Source organism: Thalassophryne amazonica, chromosome 14, assembly GCF_902500255.1.
Source record: "Thalassophryne amazonica chromosome 14, fThaAma1.1, whole genome shotgun sequence".
NCBI classification, from domain to species: Eukaryota; Metazoa; Chordata; class Actinopteri; order Batrachoidiformes; family Batrachoididae; genus Thalassophryne; species Thalassophryne amazonica.
This window is the reverse complement of record NC_047116.1, coordinates 96,742,585-96,768,903: the sequence shown is the minus strand read 5'-3', so window position 1 is coordinate 96,768,903 and position 26,319 is coordinate 96,742,585. Positions and strand designations below refer to the sequence as shown.

The 26,319-nt window shown below is 44.2% G+C and overlaps 1 protein-coding gene across 1 annotated transcript; it reads right to left on the bottom strand.

The window, feature by feature from the left end:
• Positions 1 to 2,082: 2,082 nt before the first annotated feature.
• tnfsf11 (TNF superfamily member 11) lies at positions 2,083 to 26,267 on the bottom strand. The gene is made up of 4 exons (XM_034186814.1): positions 25,920 to 26,267; positions 9,676 to 9,711; positions 6,054 to 6,180; positions 2,083 to 3,096 (listed from the first exon to the last, which is right to left on the bottom strand). Exons 1-4 carry the CDS (start codon positions 26,118 to 26,120, stop codon positions 2,657 to 2,659), a joined length of 804 nt encoding a protein of 267 aa, XP_034042705.1. The 5' UTR covers positions 26,121 to 26,267; the 3' UTR covers positions 2,083 to 2,656.
• Positions 26,268 to 26,319: the final 52 nt, after the last annotated feature.

The following is a 26,319-nucleotide window of genomic DNA, read 5'->3' as shown; positions in this document are numbered from 1 at the left end:
AAAATAAAAAGTACACTGTTGCATTTCTGGGTTTGGCCTTTATGACATCACATTTCTTTGTTTCTCCTTTGAAACTAGTTGGGTGTAAGGACACACTCACACAACCACATGACAGCGCCACTGTTCCCGTTACTTTCTACAAAGTCATCTGTGACGGATGATTAACTTTAAACAAACAGATTACATGTTCTGTTTCCTGTTTGCATATTTTATAAATCATTTGTGAGTCTTCTGAAAGTTCATTCATTCATTTTATGCCACTTATCCAGCAGACCAAGCAGCTCATCCCACATTTCCCTATCCTCATCCAAATCCTCATCCCCTTCCCAAGCCAGCTGGGAAATATAATACCTCCAGCATGTCCTGGGTCTTCCCCAGGGGTCTCCTCCCAGTTGGATGTACCTGGGGGCATCCTCACCAGTTGCCCAAACCACCTCAACTGGCTCCTTTCAATGTGAAAAAGCAGCGGCTCTACTCAGAGTCCCTCCTGTGTATTCAAGCTTCTCACTCTGTCCAGGAGTGCAAGTCCAGATACCCAGCAGAAGAACCTCATTTCCATTGCTTGTATCTTGATCTTATTCTTTCAGTCATTACCCAAAGTTCATGACCCTAGGTGAGGACGGGAGCAAAACTTGACAGGTAAATTGAGAGCTCTACTTTCCGGTTCAGGTCCTTCTTCATCACGATGGCGCAGTACAGCGTTCGTAAAACATCAGACGGCAAATCGGTCCATCAATCTCAAGCTCCAACTTAAGCCCCGGTCACACGACACTAACGAAGGACAACAAAGTCCAAACGAAACAAGAAAATCCAGACTTTCATTGACTTTTGGACACATTGTTTAACCTTCATTCAGCTTCATTCTTGCAGCTGGCGCCTTGTCAGAATTTTTAAACTGTTGAAAAATTTAAACAAATACCGACAACCTCAATTTGTCCAAATTTCGTTTTTCATTTGTTCTTGACAGTTTATCATTTGCTTAGTATTTGTAACATTAGTGTTTCATTTAACTTTTGTCCAACGCATCGAACGAAGGTTGATGATATCTGAACAAGTCAATAACTAAGGCTTTGATAAGCTGAACGAAACATCCTTATATTGCTGATTAAGCGTTCATTTTTGGAATGAAAAAGCAACATTGTCATACATAAACAACAGTGTTAAGAAGGTTTTATCAACTACTTTAACTATTTACACACATTTCATCCATTTGTGGCTGACCCGCATGTGCGTGCCTTTGGGAGTAGCCTTCGTCTGACACAGACAGCTCCCCATGGCTGATACCATGGACTCGTCAGGACAAGTATTATCACAGATAAAGTGTACAACAAGATATACACACGCCGGGAGAACTCGGAATGTGAAGAGAAACATAACTTGTTAAGACCAACAAAAACTCGTACCTGTAAGTACTGCGGCCATGAGGACGAGGCTGGCTGCGCTTGGTCTTATACCCGCTTTCAGTCACATCATCGTGAATGTTTCATGTTGATTCCATATCGATGCTCATTTTTCTTCGGTTAGTTTCAGTTTTGTTTTGTTGACATTTTCACAGACACTGTCAACAAATTTCATTTTAAGTTCTGTTCGACTTCGCTTGATTCGCAAGATTTTCGGTGATGGGAAAAATGTAGACTCTTCTGTCCACCTTTTCGCTACGGTTTTGACTTTCAGCCTTCGTCCGGCTATCACCGTTGCTGTGTGACCGGGGCATAACCCCCACTCATGAACAAGACCCCGAGATACTTACGAGATATTAACTTACGAGATACTAACCATCACACTACTTTTTAAAACAAACATGAGTCCATACAGGTTTCACGATACAATTATCATCAATACACCCCTAGAAATACGCATCATTAAAAAAAATAATAAAAATAAAAAAAAGAGTCTCACTGACGAACCACTGAACCAACAGACGGGGGCGCACTGATGCAAAACACACAGGACGGACAGGAGCTATGCATCCTGCCGTTACCCAAAAGGCCACTCTCTGCCCAGCTCAGACAGTACAGTGTGCAGCATGTGTCCTGTAGATGCATGAACCAGTTTTCCCTCAGCTGATTCTCCTCTTGTGGCTTTTTTTTTTTTTTTTTTTTTTTTTTTTTTTTTTTTTTGAATGAGTGCAAATGTGCAGGTGGAAGGCATGTTGTGCAGAACATACATGTAGTCCCGCGTGAACGTTCCTGTGGTCATGACAGTGGTGCGGGTTTTACCAGCCAATACACCTATTCCAACACAACGACACCGTGTGTGTGTGTGTGTGTGTGAAGTGCACATTTCAGGCTGACATGATCAATGTACAAGCTGGTCCTGGATCAGCGCAACGGCAAGAAACGCTGAATGTCACCGAGACGTTTTCAAAGTTACCAAATGAAGATATAAAAAGTAAAAACTCCAGTGCTGTTTTGGACGATGCTGAGCGCGTTCCGAAGGTGACGCTCCTCCTCTCTCTTACAGATGTGGTGCTGAGACACGCTGTCAACGAATACCGAAGGACTCCAAAGCTGTTTGGCAAAGAGCAACGCAGAAATAAACAACTATACAGTACAATAAAATAATTCTTTTTACATTACAAATCGTTCATCTTGCACAGTGGTTCTTTGGCACATCAAATGTTCAGTAGCATGTTCACGCCCCACACATTTACGCTTTAGTTACCCAACTTTATGGCCCCGAAATACGTCCCTTCCCCCTGGGGGTCCAGCATCCACGCGTTGGAAACGTTGACAAAGAGCGCGTCGCCCTCCTCCAGCCGGAGGCCTCGGCCCTGCTGGGCGCAGTACATGTTGTAGTCCGTGTTCTGCCAGTGTACCGTGCTGCCCACCTTCGTCAGCATGCTCGCCCTTCTGTTATGTTTGATGCTCTCGTGGAAAATGTACTGGATGAGCTGGGCGTTGCTCACGTCCACTGGCTTGATGCCAGCCTGGTCGTTGTCCTCTGGGTTGTACTTGTAGTAGCGAAAGCAGGTTTTGGCATAAACGTAGTAGAAACCGGAGTCCATGACCACCAGTTTTCCATTCTGGTAGCCCATCCTGTGGCGGTATCCGTGCGCCTCATCCCAGTCGATGGTTATTTCCTTTGGCTCGCCCTCTGCACAGAAACAGCAGCAGATTAGACACAGAACACAGCCGGCATTCATCAAGTCATCAATTCTGCTACATAAACTGGGGCGCTCATGAAGCTAAAGGTCACATTTCAGGTTTTTCTAGGTCAAAGAATAAGAAGCCAGAGTACGTACTCTGCGGTCAGCGAGCCCACTGCTGCTTATCACCAGATACTGAAGTGTGAAGGGGATGAACGTCTGTGACTTCCCTGGACAGACGTGTGCAACCAGAGCCGATCCCCGTTCACAGCCGGCTGGACTAAGAACATCAGATTCACCGAGATCCCAGATAACGATGCTAAACTCTGTCGGAAAACCAAACGCTAACGCCTGGGGGTGGAGAGCGTTTTGCAGGTGATTTACTGAGACAAACAGCGGGCGGTAACGAGACGCAGACAAATCTGCACGTCTGTGGGTGTAAATGAAATTTATTCAGCCACTTGGAGAAGGAAGCAGAATTATTCACGTTTCTTTAAACAATGCGGCGGGAACAGGAACTAAATGTCTGACACAGGAGACTGTTGTTCGTTAGTTTGTTGTAAAAGCATCACAAGCGTGTCACATGCGCAGAGCATCGCGTCCCACACAGACACCGATACATGTGTCCGTGTGCAGTCCACCTGGAGCGTACGGAGACATTTATTCTTAAATAAGCACAAAACAAACCGTCAACTCCTTAAATATGACCAACATTTACAACCAGTTTTTTAAATTCTATGTACGAGGAGGCGGAGTCTCAGCTGCTGTCCATCGAGTGCAGTAAGTTAACAAAAAAAGGTTTTAAACGCACATAATACAGATTCCATCAGCACCTGCTAAGTTTCTTGTTGAACCTGGTAAACTGTGTTGCTATCTGCGTGCCCCCCCCCCCCCGAATTTTGCACACTCGGGTGGACAAACCCCAAATTACATGTTCATGACAGTAAACACGCTAAATGGACAATAGATGAAAGACACAATCCTCAGTCTGCACTGTGAGTAAGGCAGCATGCTTTTCTTTTTTAACACGTGCCACCGTGTTTCAGCACATAAAAACCTTCAGTAAATCATACTCCAAGTGTTTTGTCCAAGGACACACAGGTAGCCTGACTGGGAATCAGACACAGGTCTAAATTCGTGACTGCTGTTCCACTTGACAGACTCAGTCTGTCAAGGTTAAATCAAAACAGTGAAACAGTGATGAATAAATCAGGTCACATCATTTCATAGATTTACTGCAGCAGCGGCTCTCTTCCTGCGCGCGCACACACACACACACACGTCAAGGCCCAGCAGGCTCTCAAATACAGTCCTGACCTGAGTTATTCCCACTCCTGAATATAGAATATCAATGGACCAGGCTGCTTTTCTGAAGTTTTCTAAACTTTTTCAGTGAATGTGGGAAAAGAATGAATTCCAGCAATCAAAGGACATTACAACACTGCACAAAAATCCCAAATTCAGCTGGCCTTGTTTGGTGTCATTTTTTTCAGCACAACCTCACCTGTGTGACTTTACAGTTTTTCTTCCATTCTGACATACTGCATTAAAACAGTGACCCTAAATTCACCCCATGACCTAAAATTTGAATAAGAAAAAAGTTAATTTTATTTTTTTAAATGTGACAGCTAAAAATATGTTTAACAAACCATTTTTATCATTTGAAATGCAAGTTGAAGGCCCTTCGGCTGCTCCCTTGTTTTCACAGCAGATCAGAGGTGGATCTGCATGTCGATTTGGCACAGGTTTTACGCCGGATGCCCTTCCTGACGCAACTCCACATTACATGGAGAAAGCAGGGGTGGGGTTTGAACCGGGAACCTTCCACACTGAAACCAAGTGCACTAACCACTTGGCCACCACCCCTGCCTGCAAATATAAATTGTAAATTCCAAACATATATGTAAAAATGTAGCATAAACAAAGTTATATATAGGCTACCTTTGTAGCCCTGTGACACCAAGTCCCTGCAGTGACCTTCAAGTTCAAACTAAACAACAGCGTTTCCATGACGACAGAGAAGCCAGATCTCAGCAGAATCCAATCAAAGATTTGATTGGAATCTGATTAATTGGCTAAAAGAATGTTGGTGACAAATACGAAGCAACGGAGCCGCGGTCTATCAGGTTTTCCATGTCCACGGTCAGTGACAACAACCCTGTCACGGCTTATGAACCCAAGAACAGTTTGTTCTCTAAATGCTCACAACATCAGTGTAGGTTTTAATATCAAAGAAGGTGGAAACAGGTGAGAAAAAAGATGAATCTCTATTTATTTATTGCATTTTGTTAATCTCAGTCCCATCTTTTACACACACGGTGCCTCCTTTGACCTTCAACCTCTCACTACAGTTAAGGCGGCTTCGCCCTGGACAGGACGCCAGTCTGTCACACGTACAGACAATTTAAAGTTTCCAGTCCATCTAACATGCATGTCTGTGGATGTGGGAGGAAGATGGAGCACGCGGAGGGAACACGCAAACTCCACACAGAAAGGACTCAATCCCATGACATTCTTGCTGTGAGGCAACAGTGCTAACCACTAAGACACTGTGCCGCCCTGTGTTACTGTTGGATGATTTCTCAGAAAATAAGTCGCAGGACCTGTGAAACTAGTAAAACAGGGTAAGTGGAGTTCCAGCCAACGGCATCTCAAAAGGACGATTTAGAGTTGAATTAAAAAAGGGAAAAGGAAATGTGTTTGGCTTAAACCTTTTCTTCCTTTGTACCATCAGGTCACATCAACACTGACACTTTGTATATTTACTGCTTGTACCGAAAAACACGGTCAATTTACTGTGAAGTATTTTTAAACTGCAAACCGCCTGTTTCCGCTGATAGTAATAATCACAACCCCCCGACCCCCCTTTGTTTTTGTCTTCTTTGGATCTGCTCCGATCTTGTGTCTTTCTGGAGTTCATCATATATCAATCAAACATTAACATGAAGGATTTTGAGGGACTAACTCTTAGCGTATTCCTGCTGGATCCTGATTGGAAGATGGGCTGATGGGAGGCCGTCCTTTGGAGTTTTACACCGTCTCTGCTTCCTTGGGTCTCTCAAAGCGTTCAGGACCGGTTCCGTCTGGACGTCCTGAGGAAAACAGAAAGAAAGAAAAAAATAAATCATCTCTCAAAAAGTGCTGAATGGACACATTAAACACAGAGAGATGGACACCGTGCTTCTGATCCGGTTACAGCACAACGCCATGAAACCCGGGTCTGTGTGGTCCAACATGCTGTTTATTCAAACACAACTCAGAACCGCATGATCAGAAGGATCAACCACAACAAGGGCATTGATGGTTCTTTCTTGGTTCCACAGATACCAGAACCAGTAAACAGAAGTCCCACGTGAGCCCGGTGGCCTCTCACGGGTCTGAGGCGCTGAACTTGCGTGACAGTAAAGTCTGATGTTACGAGTGAACCGAAAAAGTTAAGTTGTTCTTCTGAGCGCTGTGGAGAATCCACGGAATAACAAAGTCTCCTCATCCTGGTTTGGAACCTTTTCCAAATCAATATAAAACTGGACATAAAAAGCCCTGAAATACAAAGGACAAAATTATCACCCCCCCCACCCAGACATTTAACATTTTCCAAATGCTTTTTTAAAAGAAGGGATTTTCAACACAGCGTTTCTAAACATTTATAAACATCCTCATTTTATTTTGAATGTTTACATTTTTAATCAAATATGGCTGTCGGGTATCGCGAAGGCTTTGCGTCTGTCCGTCCGTCTGTATAAGTCCAGTTACTGCCACAGTCTTCAAACTCACAGGGAACATTCTTGGGACACACAAGTTCAAAGATGGCTAACCTTGGCCTATTTTAAGAGGTCAAAAGGTCACATTCTGTTTAATCTGTTCCGTTGCCTCTTTTTTTTTTTGGAGTGGCTGAGGTGACAGCCAATCAGAGTAGAGCTGCAACGTGATGTCAGTGGCTGATCTCTCTAAAAACACTTCATTTGTGTGTAAATATAACCTCTTTGTCATATATTATGTAAAAGGCAGTGAGAAATAAACACTTCTAAAACTGAAAACACGGTTTTTGTAACCTGACAACACCTGGAGTCATTTAAATGACATTTCACAGATGTCAGCATGCTCGCTAAGTTCAGCTAACTTCTGCTCGTCACAAGCTCATAAACGTACATATTGTTTATGATCGATTGATTGATAAATTGATTGGGGGTTTTTATTGAACAGGCACAAATTCTAAGACAATCAGATCGTAATAATTAATGTATCATTATGTGTATATATACACACACACACACACACTTTGCACTGGGACACCAATTAAACAATTGCAAATTATAATGAAGACAATGCTCATATGGCCGAGAGAGTATTTTCATTTCACTTTGTACACAGAATCAAAATTATTTCACAAAAGCCTAAAATTACCAGGATCTAAATAATGAGCCTCCTGATGCTGACAGTCAGCTGTGTGTGTTTTCTGCTGGACAACAACCTGCAGGCATTTGTTGTAGTTTTCATCTGAGTCGTCGGCTGTCTTTGGCAAGTTTTTTTACCCGGTGCCTTCTACATGACAGTTAACGTGTTCTCTCACACACACACGTGCCTGTGATTTTTTTTATGTTTTTTGTTTTATAAAAAACCAACAACACAATGAAAAGTGTCATAAAAAAGTCATAATACAAATTAAATGTTTATTTTTTTTAATTACCAATGAAAGCGTTGCGTTGTGGTTGTAGCTAGCGGTGACTTAGACTTCACTATGTGCGCTCGCGAGGTCAAACGAAGCACTGCTTCATAACATAGTTTGGTTCACTGAATACACACATCAAACAATGTTTGAAGAAGATAAAAGTCTGTATTCGTGTCTGGAGGTGTGTTAACCACCACGTAGGTCAGGACAGATTCTGCAGGTACACAAAATCTGTTGCCCTTTTAAATTTGCCTCCTTCAGCTACGACCTGAACACATCATGGTGCACCATCACCACTGGTGACAACCGCAACACGACGACTTCCTGATCCACAGTCTGAGCCGGGCACATGGCTGTCAGTCAAAGTTCGGCTGAACACGTGTTTGTTTTGTCATTTAAAGGTAACTATCAAAGTCATGACTCACAGAAGGTCTCAGGAAGTGAACAAACACCAGTTTAAAGGCTGAAATCTGCTCCAAGTCACTGTGTTGTTCATGACATTACAGAGACCACAGCCTCAACCTGGCGCAGGCCCGGCGCAAACATCCTGTCTGACAGCCAGTCCAGAGAGGACAACTCCTCAGCAAACCTCCGGACAGACAGCGGCGGGCTCAGAGCCACCGGCAGCGTGAACCCGATGGACTCGTCACTGACACCTCATAAAGCTCCCAGCATGCCTCACAGGAAACAGCTAACGCTGCAGGCCAGGCGGGCCCCAATGGGGCGTGGCCAAGCAAACAAAAACGCATCATTTCAAAGGAAATTTAAGTATCATGGGAACCCAAACTCTTTTTGTTCTGTTGTTTTACTTCCTGGAAGCGTTTTCCTTTGACTTGGTGAAATCGGTGCCAAACGCCTGACGGCGCCTCCCAGAGAGAAATACGGAAAAACCAACAATGAAGAACTCTGGGTCTCATGCTGCTGATGCTAATCTCAGGCGGCTTCAGGCTTTCAGCAGAATAATAAAGTGATCAGCGGCTTTGACTGACAGCGCACCACCACGGGGCCGCCGCGCACACCTGCTGGATTTGGTGGCCTGCCTGTTTGATTCCCAAGCAGGCAACTAAAATACTGGTAGAGAAGGAGAGAAAACAGCGCCCGCCTTCAGGGATCCTGCAGCATTAGGAAAGAGACGATTTAAGATTTTTTTTATGCAATAAGGTTGAGGTACAGACAAGATCTGCTGGTACTGGTGCCGGTAGCTCAGGCGGTGCAAAGGGGACAAGGACAGAACCACAGCAGAGACCCGCCGTGTGCTGGAGCACTGATTTTGCCGTCTTGTTTCTCACACAATGGCCCTCCTGCATAAAATTCAGCGCTCTTTGAACATAATCTCTGGTCTGGGTTTAAGCCGCTCTGCAAAATCATCCTGAAAAAAAAAAAAAACAATTGTCTTTAAATTTACATTTCTCTGTGTCTCCACGTTACATTGTGGGAGCTGAAAGAGGGTTACTGGCTCCGTTGATGTGGTTTTCTTTATCATTACGTTGGAACCCCAAGTGAAAACAAGGGAACAGCCAAAGGGTCTTACTATGAGAGACTTAAAGATATTAATGTTTATTTTGATGTTTTTAATTGATTTATGAAAGAAAGTCTGACTTGCTGTCATGACATTTTTAAGACTTTTTCCAAATCAATTAAGACGTTATTTTTAGATGATCTAATTCATGACCTTTTTAGAGTGTTTGAGGGCTCTGCAAAAACCCTCTGTCTTACCATCATTACCACAATGAAGATGCCCATGAGCAAGGCCCTGCTCAGATCAGACTGTGAGCACCAACCCTCCAGAAAAACACAACACAGTGTGGAGAGCCCCCAAAGCATGATGGGAAAGCACATTGAAGTAATACATAAATAAGCACAGGCTATGATTAATAGGAGGACGGGGTAGCTGGGGTCAGCCAGGGGTCAAACTCACCTCTATGGGCTGCTGTGGTGCCGCAGACAAATCCACCTGGAAACAGAAAGAGAAGGGTCAGAGGGGTCACAGCAGACACAAAAATGACAGACAGCCAATTACGTCACTGGAAAATGTAGCATGCTACAAGTAGTACAACAATAACCAATCACATCGCTGAATAATAGAGATCACTGCAAGTACTTTATATTCAAGACTATAAATTGTGGTTTTGTTTTGGGGTTTTTTTTAACTTCTTTGGGTGGTCCTGTGACTTACCTCCCAAAGCAACTGATATGCAGAAAAATGACCATTTTTTATGGCCACGAGATGGCACCATGTATGTGTGTGACAAGCTGCCTCCATACACTCATCAAAAAGAGGTATTTCACACTCCAGAGCAGAAGGTGGTGGTAATGCACCATTATGCTGATGTCAACTGTTGTAAAACAGGAATACCAAGATCTGAATGAGAGAAATTAACAAATCAGGCTCTCAAACTGAAAGACCACACTCTTCAACAATTAACCATCGTATTACTTGGTGCTCCACTTCTTTGGACTTTGTGGGGCAGCCAGAACAGCTACAGGGGACCTCTAGGCTAACTAATGAACTAAGGTAAGGCTAACTATAGTGTCTGAAAAACATACAGGTGTTTTTAAAAGTTTTATTACATTTACGGCCTGACGTACTAAGATCCCAGACAGTGAGTACTAAATTACATGAGCAATCTAGTTGTTGGCATGTTGTGGTGGAGGCAGTGTTTTGAGTGATTTATTAAGCTTAAATGTGCAATTCATAGCAGGCAGTGACATGACATAGGCTATAGTTTGTAAATGAGGCCATAAGTGCAAAATGAAATGAAATCAGCCACATAATTTGCTGGATGCAGGTGCGAGGCACATCTTTATTCAGATCTAATATACACTGAAGACAACTCAGTACTTCAGTCGTAGAACAGTTCATTGACTTATCTTAGGCTGTCTATATTTTATTTACCATCAGTATTTCTTCAGTGTTTATCAAATCTATTTTTCAAATTGATGACACACTGTGCTGGTTCTACGTCATCCAGCAGGCTGTTCCATGTATCCACCACTCTCACTGTGAATGAGAATTTATTTAAATGCAGACGCGACCTTCTTTTAAATAATTTCTTGCTGTGAGTCCTGTCATCTTATGATAATGGGGGGGGGGGGGGGATCAAGGCATTCAGTTTGTGCTTCGTTACACACAAACTCTGCCACATAACTGAATGTGTTCACCTGTTACACATGGAGAAATTTATTCTTAAAGAAATACACCTGATTTTTCTTTGTATGGAGGGGTGGGGACCCCTATAAATTAACGCCAGGGCTTCAAACTCCCAAATTACAGGCTCAGTTTCATTTTGATCTTGATAAATCATGTTTTGTGTGCAAATCTCACCTATTTACATGTTCCCTCCCAGAATTTTGTGCACTCATGTCGACAAACCCCAAACTGCATATAAGGCAAACATGCTAAATGGACAATATTTGCTAGTTTGCAGTGTACGTGTACATTTGTGCACATTTTTACATGCACACAAACCTTCAGTTAGACTGTCAGTGAGGTAAACGTGAGCTCCTTTTTGACGTTTTCACCTGTTCTGTACAGACAGCAGTAGTTTACGCCAGAGATCTTTTCGCCTCATACAACAGCAACTTTAAGATGATTTTTTTTTGGTAATGTTTCAGGCTTGAAATGCAGCAATGGATGAATATGAACGAATGAAATGAAGTTGACTACAGATAAACATAATATCTTGGGTTCATATTGTTTTTGTTTTTTTTTGTTCATGTTGATAATGTGATAAATGTGAGCTGTGGTTAAAGCTGCAGTTACTTATTTGTGTCAGGAGACATGGCAACACTGCACCCAACAGCAGAAAGGGGTGGAGTCAGAAATCCTGGACTTGTGGAACCAGTGAGGGACACAAAAGTGAAGGTGAGGATCAGTCATCGGGGAAAGCTGCCGACAGTGAGGGTCATGTGACTGATGCAGCTGGATGACAAACCAGCGGAAAGGACACTGAGAAATGAAAATTCTTCAGTTTCTTCTCACAGATAAGCAGATAGCATGAAGCTCTAAAATAATTCTCAGAGACTAAACAGAAATGAACATGAGGCTGAAAAGAAAATCTCACTGTTTTCTCTTGAGGTGCAGAAAAGCGAACTTAAAAAAAAAAAAAAAACAACTTTCAGAAAGACTCTGCCGTGTGAAGATCAGCCAAACCTTCAAAAGTTCTCATCACAAACTGCTGTGACCCAGAGACACTGAACCAGACTGGGGAGCCAACAACTGCAACAACATTTCTAACCATACAAAGAACTTCAGAAAAATCTTTCACCTTAGGGGTCGCCACAGCAGATCAATCGTTTCCATCTCACCCTGTCCTCTGTGTCTTCCTCTGTCACACCAACCACCTGCATGTCCCCCCTCAGCACATCCATAAATGTCCTCTGTCTTCCCTCTTCTCCTGCCTCCTCAGCATCCTTCTCCCTATATACCCTGGGTCCCTCCTCTGCACGTCCAAACCATCTCAGTCTCACCTCTGACTTTGTCTCCAAACCGTCCCACCTGAGCTGTCCCTCTGATATGTTCATTCCTAATCTTGTCCATCCTCATATTTGGCTCCGCCTCCTGTCTTTTTGGTAGTGCCACCATCTCTCCTAGTAACTGCACTGTTCCACCGGGTTCCCTCTCTCTCTCACACACCACACCTCTAAATTCAAAAGCCAGCATCTGTGATGGTATGGGGGTGTGTTAGTGCCCATGGCATGGGCAACTTACACATCTGTGATGGCACCATCAATGCTGAAAGGTACATCCAGGTTTTGGAGCAACACATGCTGCCATCCAAGCAACGTCTTTTTCAAGGACGTCCCTGCTTATTTCAACAAGACAATGCCAAGCCACATTCTGCACGTGTTCCAACAGCGTGGCTTCGTAGTACAAGAGTGCGGGTACTAGACTGGCCTGCCTGCAGTCCAGACCTGTTGCCCATTGAAAATGTGTGGCGCATTATGAAGCGCAAAATGTGACAACGGAGACCCCGGACTGTTGAACAGCTGAAGTCATACATCAAGCAAGAATGGGAAAGAATTCCACCTACAAAGCTTCAACAATTAGTGTCCTCAGTTCCCAAACGCTTATTGAGTGTTGTTAGAAGGAAAGGTGATGTAACACAGTGGGAAACATACCACTGTCCCAGCTTTTTTTGAAACCTGTTGCAGGCATCCATTTCAAAATGAGAAAATATTTACACAAAAACAATAAAGTTTATCAGTTTGAACATTAAATATCTTGTCTTTGTGGTGTATTCAATTGAATATAGGTTGAAGAGGATTTGAAAATCATTGTATTCTGTTTTTATTTACATTTTACACAACGTCCCAACTTCATTGGAATTGGGGTTGTACAAGATGAGAGCATTTACTGGTTCCGAGTTGCTGTCAACACAGTCTGGCAACCACTCAATTATATTTTTGCTGCCAAACCCCAAAAATTAAGCAATTTTTTTGTCCAGAAAACTGACCAGCAGATCCACGTACTCTGGATCACTACATTGAGACTTTAACAGGTGTTTTTTTCCCCTGTCTGCATATATATTAATGGTAAATTCCACACTGGCAGAACCATTTATGAACATTAATACACATATACTCAACAAAAATATTAACACAACACTTTTGGTTTTGCTCCCATTTTGTATGAGATGAACTCAAAGATCTAAAACCTTTTCCACATACACAATATCACCATTTCCCTCAAATACTGTTCACAAACCAGTCTAAATCTGTGATAGTGAGCACTTCTCCTTTGCTGAGATAATCCATCCCACCTCACAGGTGTGCCATATCAAGATGCTGATTAGACACCATGATTAGTGCACAGGTGTGCCTTAGACTGCCCACAATAAAAGGCCACTCTGAAAGGTGCAGTTTTGTTTTACTGGGGGGGGATACCAGTCAGTATCTGGTGTGACCACCATTTGCCTCATGCAGTGCAACACATCTCTTTTGCATAGAGTTGATCAGGTTGTCAATTGTGGCCTGTGGAATGTTGGTCCACTCCTCTTCAATGGCTGTGTGAAGTTGCAACGATGAACTGGAGTCAGGTCGAGACCCCGATGAGGACGATGAGCATGCAGATGAGCTTCCCTGAGACGGTTTCTGACAGTTTGTGCAGAAATTCTTTGGTTATGCAAACCGATTGTTTCCGCAGCTCTCCGAGTGGCTGGTCTCAGACGATCTTGGAGGTGAACATGCTGGATGTGGAGGTCCTGGGCTGGTGTGGTTACACGTGGTCTGCAGTTGTGAGGCTGGTTGGATGTACTGCCAAATTCTCTGAAACGCCTTTGGAGACGGCTTATGGTAGAGAAATGAACATTCAATACACGAGCAACAGCTCTGGTTGACATTCCTGCTGTCAGCATGCCAATTGCACGCTCCCTCAAATCTTGCGACATCTGTGGCATTGTGTTGTGTGATAAAACTGCACCTTTCAGAGTGGCTTTTTATTGTGGGCAGTCTAAGGCACACCTGTGCACTAATCATGGTGTCTAATCAGCATCTTGATATGGCACACCTGTGAGGTGGGATGGATTATCTCAGCAAAGGAGAAGTGCTCACTATCACAGATTTAGACTGGTTTGTGAACAATATTTGAGGGAAATGGTGATATTGTGTATGTGGAAAAAGTTTTATATCTTTGAGTTCATCTCATACAAAATGGGAGCAAAACCAAAAGTGTTGCGTTTATATTTTTGTTGAGTGTATATGCAATTTATTCTTGCAGGACAGAAGGTATGTAGTGTGTGACTGAACGTGGTGTGTGTGTGAGACCCCCATCCGCCCTTCGCGATCAGCCTATAACATCCTACTCAAAGCCAACTGACAACTTCTTTCAGGAATTGCCGACCACCAAAACAACACAAAGACAGACAAGAACGAGAGACAAGTGGTGAAGACAATAACTGTGAAGTGAGACACCAAGGAGACGGGGCCCCGACCATACAACATACCAGGACAAACAACCAGACATGAACAAACAGTGACAGCGACAGTCTGTTCTCTAGTTAGTGAGCATCCATACCCTAATCTAGGACACCAGAGTGTTAATCCCCTTAAGAGCACCCAAAACCGAATTGTGGTGACGGCCACAAACACACAACCATCCACACAGAGAGACCCAGATCACAGCTAAATATCCGATCACTACTGTGGCTGGTGTGTTGGGCCAAGACTAAAGTACAGAACCTTACCATATGACATGGACCACTCAGGCACGTCGAAGCTATACAGCCGACCGCAAGCGATGACGGAAACGGGCCCAGGACGCAGGGCCCCAGGAGAAAAGGGCAGCAGAAGGGCAGCCACCGGGGCAGACGATGAACCAACATGGGAGCAGCCCAGCAGCGCCGAATGCACCCCCGACACCACCCCCCCCCACAGAGGCACGGGGAGCAGCCCCATACCCAAGGGAAGCACACAGGGCACCAGCAGAGCCCACCAATGGGGGGGGGAGCCCAGAACCACACCACCAGGGCCACGGCCCCCAAAGGCGAGAGCAAGTGGTGGCAAGGACAGGGAGCAAAGGAGCCACCGCAACCGAATCCAAAACACGGGCAGGACCACCGAGCCATACGAGGGTGGGGTCCAGCCCCCAGACAAGAGGCAAGGCCCAACCCCCGGGGCCAGGATGCACAAGGCCCCCACAACACCCAAGCCCCCCAAGCACAGCCAGCAGGACCCCTCCAAACTCCCCCCATGTGTAGAAAGAAAGTGTATGCAGTAATATTGCAGGGCAGGAGTGGCAGATGGAGATCGCAGTGTAAGGCTGCAGCACACAGACTGCCCTGCAAACTCACCCCAAACACCCGACTGCAAAACTCTATGAACCCTATAATGTGCTTCTTACACCCAATATGATGTGCGTGCAGGTACTAACCTGGTGAAGTGCATTAAAAGGGTGTGACATGTGGGCCCAACCCCAATCAGCAGGCAGAAGGAGGGGCGCAGCGCAGTGAGCGGCCACATACACTGGCCCCACCAGACAGATCCGGCGGAGGCGCCAGGGAAAACACGAGACGGGGGAGGTGGGCAGCCCCGGAGGAGCACCAGAGGCCCAGGGAGGACTTTAAGAGGTGTTAAACCGGCGGTACCAAACGTCACCAGGGGGAAGAAACTAAGAAAATTTCAGAGTAACAATGAGGAACCAAGTCCTACATAGGCCTGTTGGTACTGGAGCTCCTCTCCAGATTCCACAGTGTGAAGTGGACGAGAGTCTATGACGCCCCCTGGACGGGACCCCAGTCCAACACAGGATATTTCCTGAGCCAGTGTCAGTACCCATTTACAGATAGGTGGACTGGTACACATAGATTAAGGCCCAATCCCAGTGTTCTCCCTTCCCATTCATTTAGCACATTCACATTATTGTCCGAGTCCAAGGACAGAGATTCAAACCCTACAAACTGGCAGTTCTGCTCCTTGTTCACTGACCCACCTGCTCTGCAGCAGTAATGATGCTTTAAGAAAATTCTATTCAATTTATCTACAACAAAAGTTGCCCCGAGATGCTTCAAATCCTCACCAACCCCCTTCAGAACATCACAATACACAGTACTCAGTTCAGCCTGAAGATGACCAAACCACTTTAACACTCACACAGAAGTCCAACGGTAAATATCTTGCTCAGGGTGTAGTGAGTGCACACACACACACACCTCAGAACAGGAGGCGCATTTTAAAAGCAGCTGGATTCAGCACATTCCTCCGGTGGCACGGCACCGTGCAGATTCCTGCTCTCCTCTCCATCTCCAGGAAGTCCTGCAGGTGTCCAGGGCCTCAGTGTGGTTCACATAAACGTGAGTCAGCGTGAAAGTGCTGCCACACGCCGTTGTCACCTCGCATCTGTCAGGAAGTCCAGCGGCCATCAATCCCTCAGCAACATCTTCTGACATTTTGATTATCTCAGCCATAAAAACCGACATCTTTCCTGCTGCTCTGTTGACACGGTCCTCTCTGCTGCTCTCTGGGCGGGTGGTTCTTTCTCTTCCCTCTCATTAATTTTCTGCTCTGGCGTGTGTCCACAGCGACCACACTGCTGTGTTTACTCCAAAAACAAACAGCGAGCAGAGGCCACTTCAGCCTGATCGTCTTCCCTGCAGCATCCTGACAGAGTGCACAGGTCAGCTTCTCCAAACACCAAAAAAAGCTTCTCCAAACACCTCAAAAAAAAATCTGCAACATCCAGCTGCAAATGTGTTCATCTGCCAGCAGGACGAGGTTACAACACAGAGAAAAACGGTTTCACCGATCTTCAGGGTTCCATCTCAGCGCCTCTCTGACTGTCTGAGAGAAAGAGAAGAGCTGTTCAGCTGAATCCTGAACCCGAAACATGGTCACTCTCTTTATTTTCTCTGTGTCGTTAACATGAAGCTTGATAACACAGATGACGAGTGGCGGCAGCACATCATCTCACAGAGCGGGCGGCGGCAGCACATCATCTCACAGAGCGGGCGGCGGCAGCACATCATCTCACAGAGCGGGCGGCGGCAGCAATCTGAACAGTGCAATGAGCCAAATGCTTCACCAAAAGCTTCATGACATGAAACCTGATTTAACACCTTACTGGAGACTACTGACCCCTACTGGCTACATCATGTACAGCACACATATGATGACATTATAACCAGGAGGAGACGCAGCACAAATTGTGCAGACATGAAACAGAAAACATTCAACAGGTAAATATATTCTATTGATTATTGATCGGTAAAGGTTAGTTTGCATTCATTCATTTATTATTTTGGACATATGTGGACATTGTGCTGTCCTTGTCCCACTCTTGTAAAAATGTTGTTCCACTTGTCCACAAAATGCTGAAGCCATTATGAAACAGTTTATAAATTCTGTCATTTCATCTTGAAGTGACAGAAAATCTCTACGACATAATGTCGGTGAAGAACATTATTGGCTTCACTGTTGTATGAACACACATGTGGATGGACACCATGTGGACACCATGTAGCGAGTCCTCACTGTGACAGCAACCATTAAAAAAAACAACAATGAAAACCGTCACCTTGAGGTAAACGACGAGTCGAGTAACTCGAATAATTCAATTACAAAAAATGTTCAAGGCAAATTCTGTGCCTCGAAGCTTTGTTTAATGTTGTAGTACATATGCCAGGCCTGTGTGTGGCGCTGCAACGTACCCACAAAAAAACAGAAGACAAGAGCATAACATCTAATCAGATTAGCAAAGACAGCTACACCTTCCCAACGCGACACAGAGTTTAAAAAAAAAAAAAATAGCCTTTTAAGAGAAAAACGGTCCACACTGATCATCTGAAATAGACTGTGCATTTAAAGCCAAGCAGTGTGTTTTTCTTTTTAAAAAAACACACAGTCCGCTCGACGTGGGAGGGGCTCGCCTGGCTGCCGTCTCTCTGCCCGGTGTGAGTGGCTCCCCTCACACCGCTACAGCTCTGTCCGTGGCCGCACGGACAAACAGTTTCTGAAAGAAGATCCTCTCAGCAGAAGTCCACTCTCTCCACTGTGTTTTGCTCAGACTCACACTGAGTGTTTCGCTTTTTAATTTTCACTTTTTTGGGCAACACACAACGCTTCACAAACACTGTAACTTAAATAAAATAAAAACTGGACATTGAGGCTTGCATGTTCAACCTCCAGCTGAGAGAAAAAGGGATTTAAAAAAAAAAAAAAAAAAAAAAAAAAAAAAAAAACATGCAAGGACCATGTCCACCATAAAAAAAAAAAAAAAAAAAAAAAAAAACTTAAAAATGGTTAATAAAACAGAACAGAAAGTCACATCCCATCACCTTTTCAGCAAAATGTCAAGACTTTGGCGCAGCGACATTGTGCCATTGCTTAGGGAGAGCCCTGGACTATTGATGATGTTTAAAAACACAAAAGTACTTTTTATCTGATTAATCACAGAATAATCAATAGAATACTTGATTACTAAAATAATCAATAGCCGCAGCCCCACCCTGAGGGTGACCGGCATCTTGTCAAAAGATGGACAAGAGAGACGACCACGAGGAACAACCACCATGAAGAGGGACTGATGGGCAAGGGAACATACGATATTCATGCCAAATTCAGAGACAGAAAAGCACAAATTGTGACCAGGAAAGTTGTTTTGACGATTTTAGTGTGTGCGCTTTGTGTGCTGAAAGGTATCTCCACAGGACTGCTGCATGTGATTTTACAAGAGTCTGCAATGATGATTTACACGCTTTGTCACACCCTTAAAAAAAAAAAAAAAAATTTCAAGTTTGTGATGTCATCAAATGACATTGTAACTTAAAACTTTAAATATATATATATATATATATATATATATGATGTATTCGGGAAGCTCTCATCGAGGACTTTAGTGTATTACATGACATGTTTGACTGTAGTCTGAAACTTGACCTACTTTAAGCTCATATTTGACCTCAAGGTAAACTGTGAAGGTCAAGGTCGATCGCTTATTTCAGGTAATGGCTTATGGGTAAGGCCATTCACTTCTTTCATGCCAAATTTGGTGGCAAACTCAAAAATTAGGACCAGTAAACTTGTTTTGTTGAATTTATTGTTTGACCTTCCTGTGACCTTGACCTGTGACTTTGAGCTTGGTCCTTTGTGTGCTGAAAAGTATGTCAATATGACGGCTATATGTGATTTACATGCTTTGTCACAACCTTAAAAAAAAAAAAAAAAAATCTAAATTTTGCAGGTTATATTGCGGTGACATCATCAAATGATGCCATAACCTAAAACTTTTGACATGCTCTGGATCCTCTCATAAAGCCCTTTAATTTGGTATATTATGCGATATGTTTTACTGTAATCTGAAGTTTGACTTAATTTAGGAGACCTTTGACCTCAAGTGAAACCCTGAAATTTAGGGCTAGTGGCCGGCGATCACCTTAGTATTTCTTCTGTTTTTCTTGTTGTTTAATGCTGATAAATTAAACTGTATTAACTGTATTTTTTGTCTTTCTGATGCCTGATTCTGTTTTTTTTTTCTCTGTTTAAGGTGCAGCTCCATCCTGAGATGGGTGTGGTGTCTGTTTCTGAAACCCCCCTGTCCTGTGCACCGGCAACATCTCCTGTATGTTCATTTTGTAAATTGTGTCTGTAGTATGACCTAAGCAGAGGGTCGCCCCTTTGAGTCTGGTCTGCTTGAGGTTTCTTCCTCAGGAGTTTTTTCTTACCACTGTCACCTGTGTTGCTCTGGGGGTTAGTACAATTAGACTTTACTACTGTGAAGCTCCTTGAGGCAACTTCGTTGTGATTTGGCACTATATAAATTAAATAAATTAAATTATCACCATGTTCATGACAAACTTGGAGGTAAAACTTCAAAAATTGCGACCAGGAAAGTTGTTTCCTTAAATTTCGTGTTTGACTTTGCTGTGACTTTGACCTTTGAGCTTTATCCTTTTGTGTGCTGAAAGGTACCTTGCTAGGGCTGCTTTATGTGAAGTTGCAAAAGTCTGCGATGTAAACTGTGTGCTGCACAGCGAGTTAAAGGGTAAAAATGCAATGATTACAAATAAACAAATTAAAACTGTCACCTTGAGAGTTACTGGTATCCCGCCAAAAGGTGAAAAAAGAGACGACCATGAGGAACAACCACCATGAAGAGGGACTGACAGGCAAGGGAATATACTGTATTCATGCCAGATTTGGAGGCATTAAAGCGCAAATTGCGATCAGCAAAGGTGGGGGGTTGGTTAGTGTTTCACCTTACTGTGACATTAACCCTTTTGTGTACTGAAAGGTATCTCCATAGGACTGCTATACGCAAACTTACAAGAGTCTGCAATGATGATTTACACACTTTGTCAAACCACTAACAAATAAAATTTTGTTGTCTTACACATGTTTTACTGTAATTTGAAGTTTGACCTTATTTAGGTGACCTTTGACCTCAAGAGAAACCCTGAAGAAGAAGGTCAATCGCTTAGCCCAGGTAATGCTTATGGGCAAGGCCAATCACTGTGTCCATGCCAAATTTGGAGGCAAAATTTAAAAAAAATTGCAACCAGTAAAGTTGTTTTGTTGAATTTAGTGTTGGACCTTGCTGTGACCTTGACTTTTGACCTGGAGCTTGATCCTTTTGTATGCTGAAAGGTATCTTGCTAGGGCGGCTATATGTAAAGTTGCAAGAGTCTGTGATCTAAATTGTGTTCTGCACCACAAGTTAAAAGCAAAAACTGCAATGATTACAAAAAACTAAAAGAAACAAACACATACATACTGAATAACAGATCGAAATGAGCTTTGGCAAGATACTAAAGAAAAACTGAACAGGGGACTACACAAGTTCAGTCCAACCCAACCTGTGTCTCACACGGCGCAATCCCCGTGCAACACGGCGCGATCCCCGTGCCACTATGAGCCACGTCTTAAACCATCCCACAACACAGTTCCTGACATTTTCCCACTCAAACTGTGAAACTGAGAAATGCTTTGGTAAAACATCAACTCCCTCAAACATTTCTGTTGGAAACTGTTTTCTTGCAATTCCAATATATTCAAACTTTACAGTTACATGTAAAAAAAACACAATGCTTAAACTAAGACGCCCGTACTGAGGCACTGAATGTTCTCCTCATATAATCGATCCTCAAATGCACTTACTGTGTTTCCCATACATGGGTTGTGCTGAGACCCGCCCACATAGACTGAGACCTGATCAAACTGAGACCCACCCAGGAAGATGAAATGCAAATTACACTTTGTTCTTCTTTCCAGTTAATGTCATCTCACAGCGCACACAGACCGTCTGCTCTCCGGCCTCCTGCATCAGCAACAGGCAGCGTGACGGAGCTACAAGGTCCACTGCTGGAAACCCTGGACTTCACGTCCAGCCTGAGGACGTAGATCCACATCCTTTTTCTGACTTATCACTCCCAGACCCCCACCCCGCCAGGGCGTGTTCTTCTGTGCTGCTTGCAATGACCGTGAGTGGGGGGGCACGCGGCATGGATGCAGCTCCGCACCAACACCCACAATATCACACATTGATCTTTATCTTCCACACCTCAATTCATAGTTTTCCCACATGCACGTGCAACAGACACCCCCAACATCTCCTCAGAACTCCACACAGGAACTCAGAAAACCCTACAGAGTTCTGAGATCTCAGCGAGTCACCCTGACCTTCCACATGGGTGGGCAAGGACCGCTTAGTCCCTCAAACAGGAACCACAAATTGTTGCTGGAATATGACAACCTGGACTAATAGACGAAGAAGTCTATGACTATCCAGAGGTGAGCTCACAGTCCAAACTGCTCTTTTTAACTGACACAATCCACTGACAGCATTGGACAAGACCTGTGAGGAAGCAGAGCCACAGAGGGGACTGGGACCCACACGTTTGGGGCCAGTTCATATTACAGATCAAAGCTGGACCTCATAACGTTATAACAAACATCAAAGAGACCGAGTCACACAAACATCAAACCAAAGCATGCAGTGTTTCCCCGCAGTATCACTGGACGGGCAGTCCGCCAGGCCAACAAGAATCTCTGCCAGGTGACAAAATAACACTGCCAAAATAATTAACAACATGGACAATATCCATTAATGTGGATGTCAAAAATCATTTCTTTACATCCACATGCACTTTGATCTTTGTCTTCCTTCATTCAATCTCTATATTCACTTACTGTAATCAAAGGTAAATGCACTGTATTCACAGCGCTTCACTTTTACATATTTTACAGCCTTATTCCAAAATGGATCAAATTCATTTTTTTCCCCTCAAAATTCTACACACAATACCCCATAATGACAATGTGAATTATTTTGAGAATTCTGCTAATTTATGCAAAACAACAATAATAATAATAAAAATTAAGATATCACATGTCCATAAGTATTCACAGTCTTTGCCATGAAGCTCAAAATTGAGCTCAGATGCCTCCTGTTTCCACTGATCATCCTTGAGATGTTTCTACATCTTAATTGGAGTCCATCTGGGGTAAATTCAATTGATTGGACATGATTTGAAAAGACACACACCCCTGTCTACATATAAGGTCCCACAGTTGACAGTCAGAGGACAAACCAAGCATGAAGTCAAAGGAATTGTCTGAGGACCTCAGAGACAGGATTGTCTGGAGGCACAAATCTGGGGAAGGATACAGAAACATTTCTGCTGCTTTGAAGGTCCCAGTGAGCACAGTGGCCTCCATCATCTGTAAATGGAAGAAGTTCAGATCCACCAGGAATCTTCCTAAAGCTGGCTGCACGTCTAAACTGAGCAATCGGGGGAGAAGGACCTTAGTCAGGGAGGTGACCAAGAACCCAATGGTCACTCTGTCAGAGCTCCAGCATTCCTCTGTGGAGAGAGGAGAACCTTCCAGAAGGACAACTATCTCTGCAGCAACCCAACAATCAGGTCTGTATGGTAGAGTGTCCAGACGGAAGCCACGCCTTAGTAAAAGACACATGGCAACCCACCTGGAGTTTGACAAAAGGCCCCTGAAGGACTCTCAGACCAGGAGAAACAAAATTCTCTGGTCTGATGAGACAAAGATTTAACACTTTGGCGTCATATTTGGAGGAAACCAGGCACCATCCCTACAGTGAAGCATGGTGGTGGCAGCATCATGCTGTGGGGATGTTTTTCAGCAGCAGGAACTGGGAGACTAGTCAGGATTGAGGGAAAGATGAATGCAGCAATGTACAGAGACATCCTGGATGAAAACCTGCTCCAGAGCGCTCTTGACCTCAAACTGGGGCGACGGTTCATCTTTCAGCAGGACAATGACCCTAAGCACACAGCCAAGATATCAAAGGAGTGTCTTCAGGACAACTCTGTGAATGTCCTTGAGTGGTCCAGCCAGAGCCCAGACCTGAATCTGATTGAACATCTCTGGAGAGACCTGAAAATGTCTGTGCACCGACGTTCCCCATCCAACCTGATGGAGCTTGAGAGGTGCTGCAAAGAGGAATGAGCAAAACTGCCCAAAGATAGGTGCACCAAGCTTGTGGCATCATATTTAAGAAGACTTGAGACTGTAACTGCTGCCAAAGATGCATCAACAAAGTACTTATGGGCATGGGATTTCTTCATTTTTTAATTTTTTTCAAATTTCCAAAAATAACTAAAAAAAAAACAAAAAAAAAACACTTTCATGTCGTCATTATGGGGCGTTGTGAGAATTTTGAGGGGGAAAAAATGTATTTAATCTATTTTGGAATAAGGCTGTAACATAAACTGTGGAAAAAGTGAAACACTGTGAATAATATCTGGATGCTCTGTATCATAGCGCACCTGAAACAGAAGCTCAACACTTAACCATTGGACCATCACTGCCCAAGGTTCATGGGGGGGGGGGGCTATCCCAGCAGTCAGAGGTGAGAGGAAGGGAAGCTGTCATCAAATATCCTGCTGTCAGCATCAGTTAAAGTTCACGGTCAGAGCTTTCAACAGGTTGTCAGATATCAGAATCTGATGTCTCCACCACAAATTTTGACTCTGATCACTCCCCCCCAAACACACACACACACACACAGTATATATGTGTTATATGTTTTTTCATGAAAGGCTCTCTGACCAGTCGTGTGATTCACTGACGTCGTTAAAAGTTGTTCTCAGTAAGTCCTGTTTCACAGCAGACAGCTGCACTCTTGAATTTTAAGTGTCATTCAAAAAAAAGAGTATAAAACTTTGATTTGTGATCAGGTGACATTTTGTCAGACAGCAGCTTGTGTTGTCAGCCATGATGCTGAACCTTCATCAGACTGCTCATGATGCTCATCACTGGATTTCTTTAAAATTAAAAATACTTGTATATTTTTCTGTGAATTTGTTGGGGGGGTTTTTTGCTAGTGATCAAGCTGTGTAGGCCTGTGGTAGGATTACATAAAATAAACACTGAACGACAAGGTACTGCATGTTTAAATCCAAATCCAGACAGTTTTCAGTCCAAACACCAAACATGACTGAAATGAGGTGCACGTGTGTCGATCCGACTGGATATTTTTGACGGCGTGCACAGAAAGCAGCACCTGATCAGAACTGTTTTAGTTTTGCTGCTCAAACTGCAGCAGGAGAGTTAAGAGCAGCAGCATCACACCATCTGCCTTGTCCCATCATCCTCCCTACCTCCACCTCCAACCATGTGGATGAGAGTCCACAGCGTTCTGGAATGTCTCCTCATTACCTTTATTTCTGACCACTGACTCAGTCAGTGACCTTTAATTCTGTTGAAATCTTCAGCGTTAACTGAAGCACATGAGTCAAAACAGCTGCTGACGTTTCCCCGCAGACATCAGATGGACAGACGAGGAGAGTCACGATGGGAGTTTTGGTGGCTTCCCTCACCTGCCCCTGTTTTTGAGTGTGGCCTGCTCTGAACACATTTACTGTGTCACACTCTTTACACTTCCTAATGAGGATTCAGTGACATGGAAACGTTTTGTAACATCAGCGGACTGGTTCATGTCGTTGTTTTGTCACAGTTCTGACTCATCACCCGTCAGACCAGTCAGACACAAACCAATCTGCACTACTGTATAATTAATCAAACCCCCTCATTAACTGATCTCAGTTACACCAATTACTACTGTGGGAGGTTTTAGCGCCAAAACATCTCTTTAATAAATAAATAAAATGTATAGTTTGATAAGTTTGATATGTTCAAATGTTTAGGCCAAAAGCACATGTGTTTATTTTCTGGCAAGTGATCAGCTTTAAATAATTTGACGTTTATAGATGTGACAAGTCACACACACACACACACACACACACACACACACACGGCTGTAAAAACCTGATTAATTAATTACAGCCTGTTCTTATGAATCCTTTAGAAAAAGTAAAAAAAATGGTCAGAGTTTTTTTGTTTGTATTTTTACATTCTAAACGTGAACGTTTCAGGGGGTTTTTTCTGATCACTGTGACGCACACTGACGTCTGCACAAGCGATAAATGACGTCACACCGGAGGAGCTTGGCGACGTCATAAGTGACTCTTGTGCGTTTCAGCTCCACAGTTCGGACGCGTCACGCACACTTTAATCAAATCACATCCACACACGGTTCCCACGTGGCAGCGCACACGCGCGCACTGAAGCAGAACCAAACACAGCAGGAACTCTGCGCGGCGTCACGTCGCCTCACAACTTTTTATCTGCTGTTTTATGACATCATAAAGTTGCACAAACGTCGCGGGCGCGTCTGAAGCCCGGCGAGGCGCCTACCTCCTGCAGGTAGCCGGTCAGGTGCAGCAGGATCGCCACGCTCGAGGCCACCTGAAGCAGTCCCATGACAGCCAGCGTCCCGATCAGCAGCGGCCGGTACGTCGGCTCCGATCCGTGCACCGCGTGGCAGCGGTGCTGTCCGGACTCCACGTCCACGCCGTTCCGCAGGTAGCCTCGGTACTCGCTGTGCGTAGCTGCCATGGCGCGCGCGCTCCGTGTGCCGATCCGGGTCCAGGTCCGCACTCTGTGCAAGGAGGAAACAGACTGAGGACTCTCTATAGGCGGCGTGGGGCGGATCCACGTCCAGCTGCAGCCAATCACAGAGCCCGATCGGACACGCAGACACGGGGACCCCTTCAGCGACCCGCCCCCTGTGTGTGACCACGCCCCCTGAAGGTGT

Excerpts from the sequence above, each read along its gene's own strand:
- tnfsf11 (XM_034186814.1), bottom strand. The coding sequence starts at position 26,120 with ATGGCAGCTACGCACAGCGAGTACCGAGGCTACCTGCGGAACGGCGTG. Across the intron at positions 9,712-25,919 it reads TGACCGGCTACCTGCAGGAG|GTGGATTTGTCTGCGGCACC; the intron begins GTAGGCGCCTCG and ends TTCTGTTTCCAG. Across the intron at positions 6,181-9,675 it reads CACCACAGCAGCCCATAGAG|GACGTCCAGACGGAACCGGT; the intron begins GTGAGTTTGACC and ends TGTTTTCCTCAG.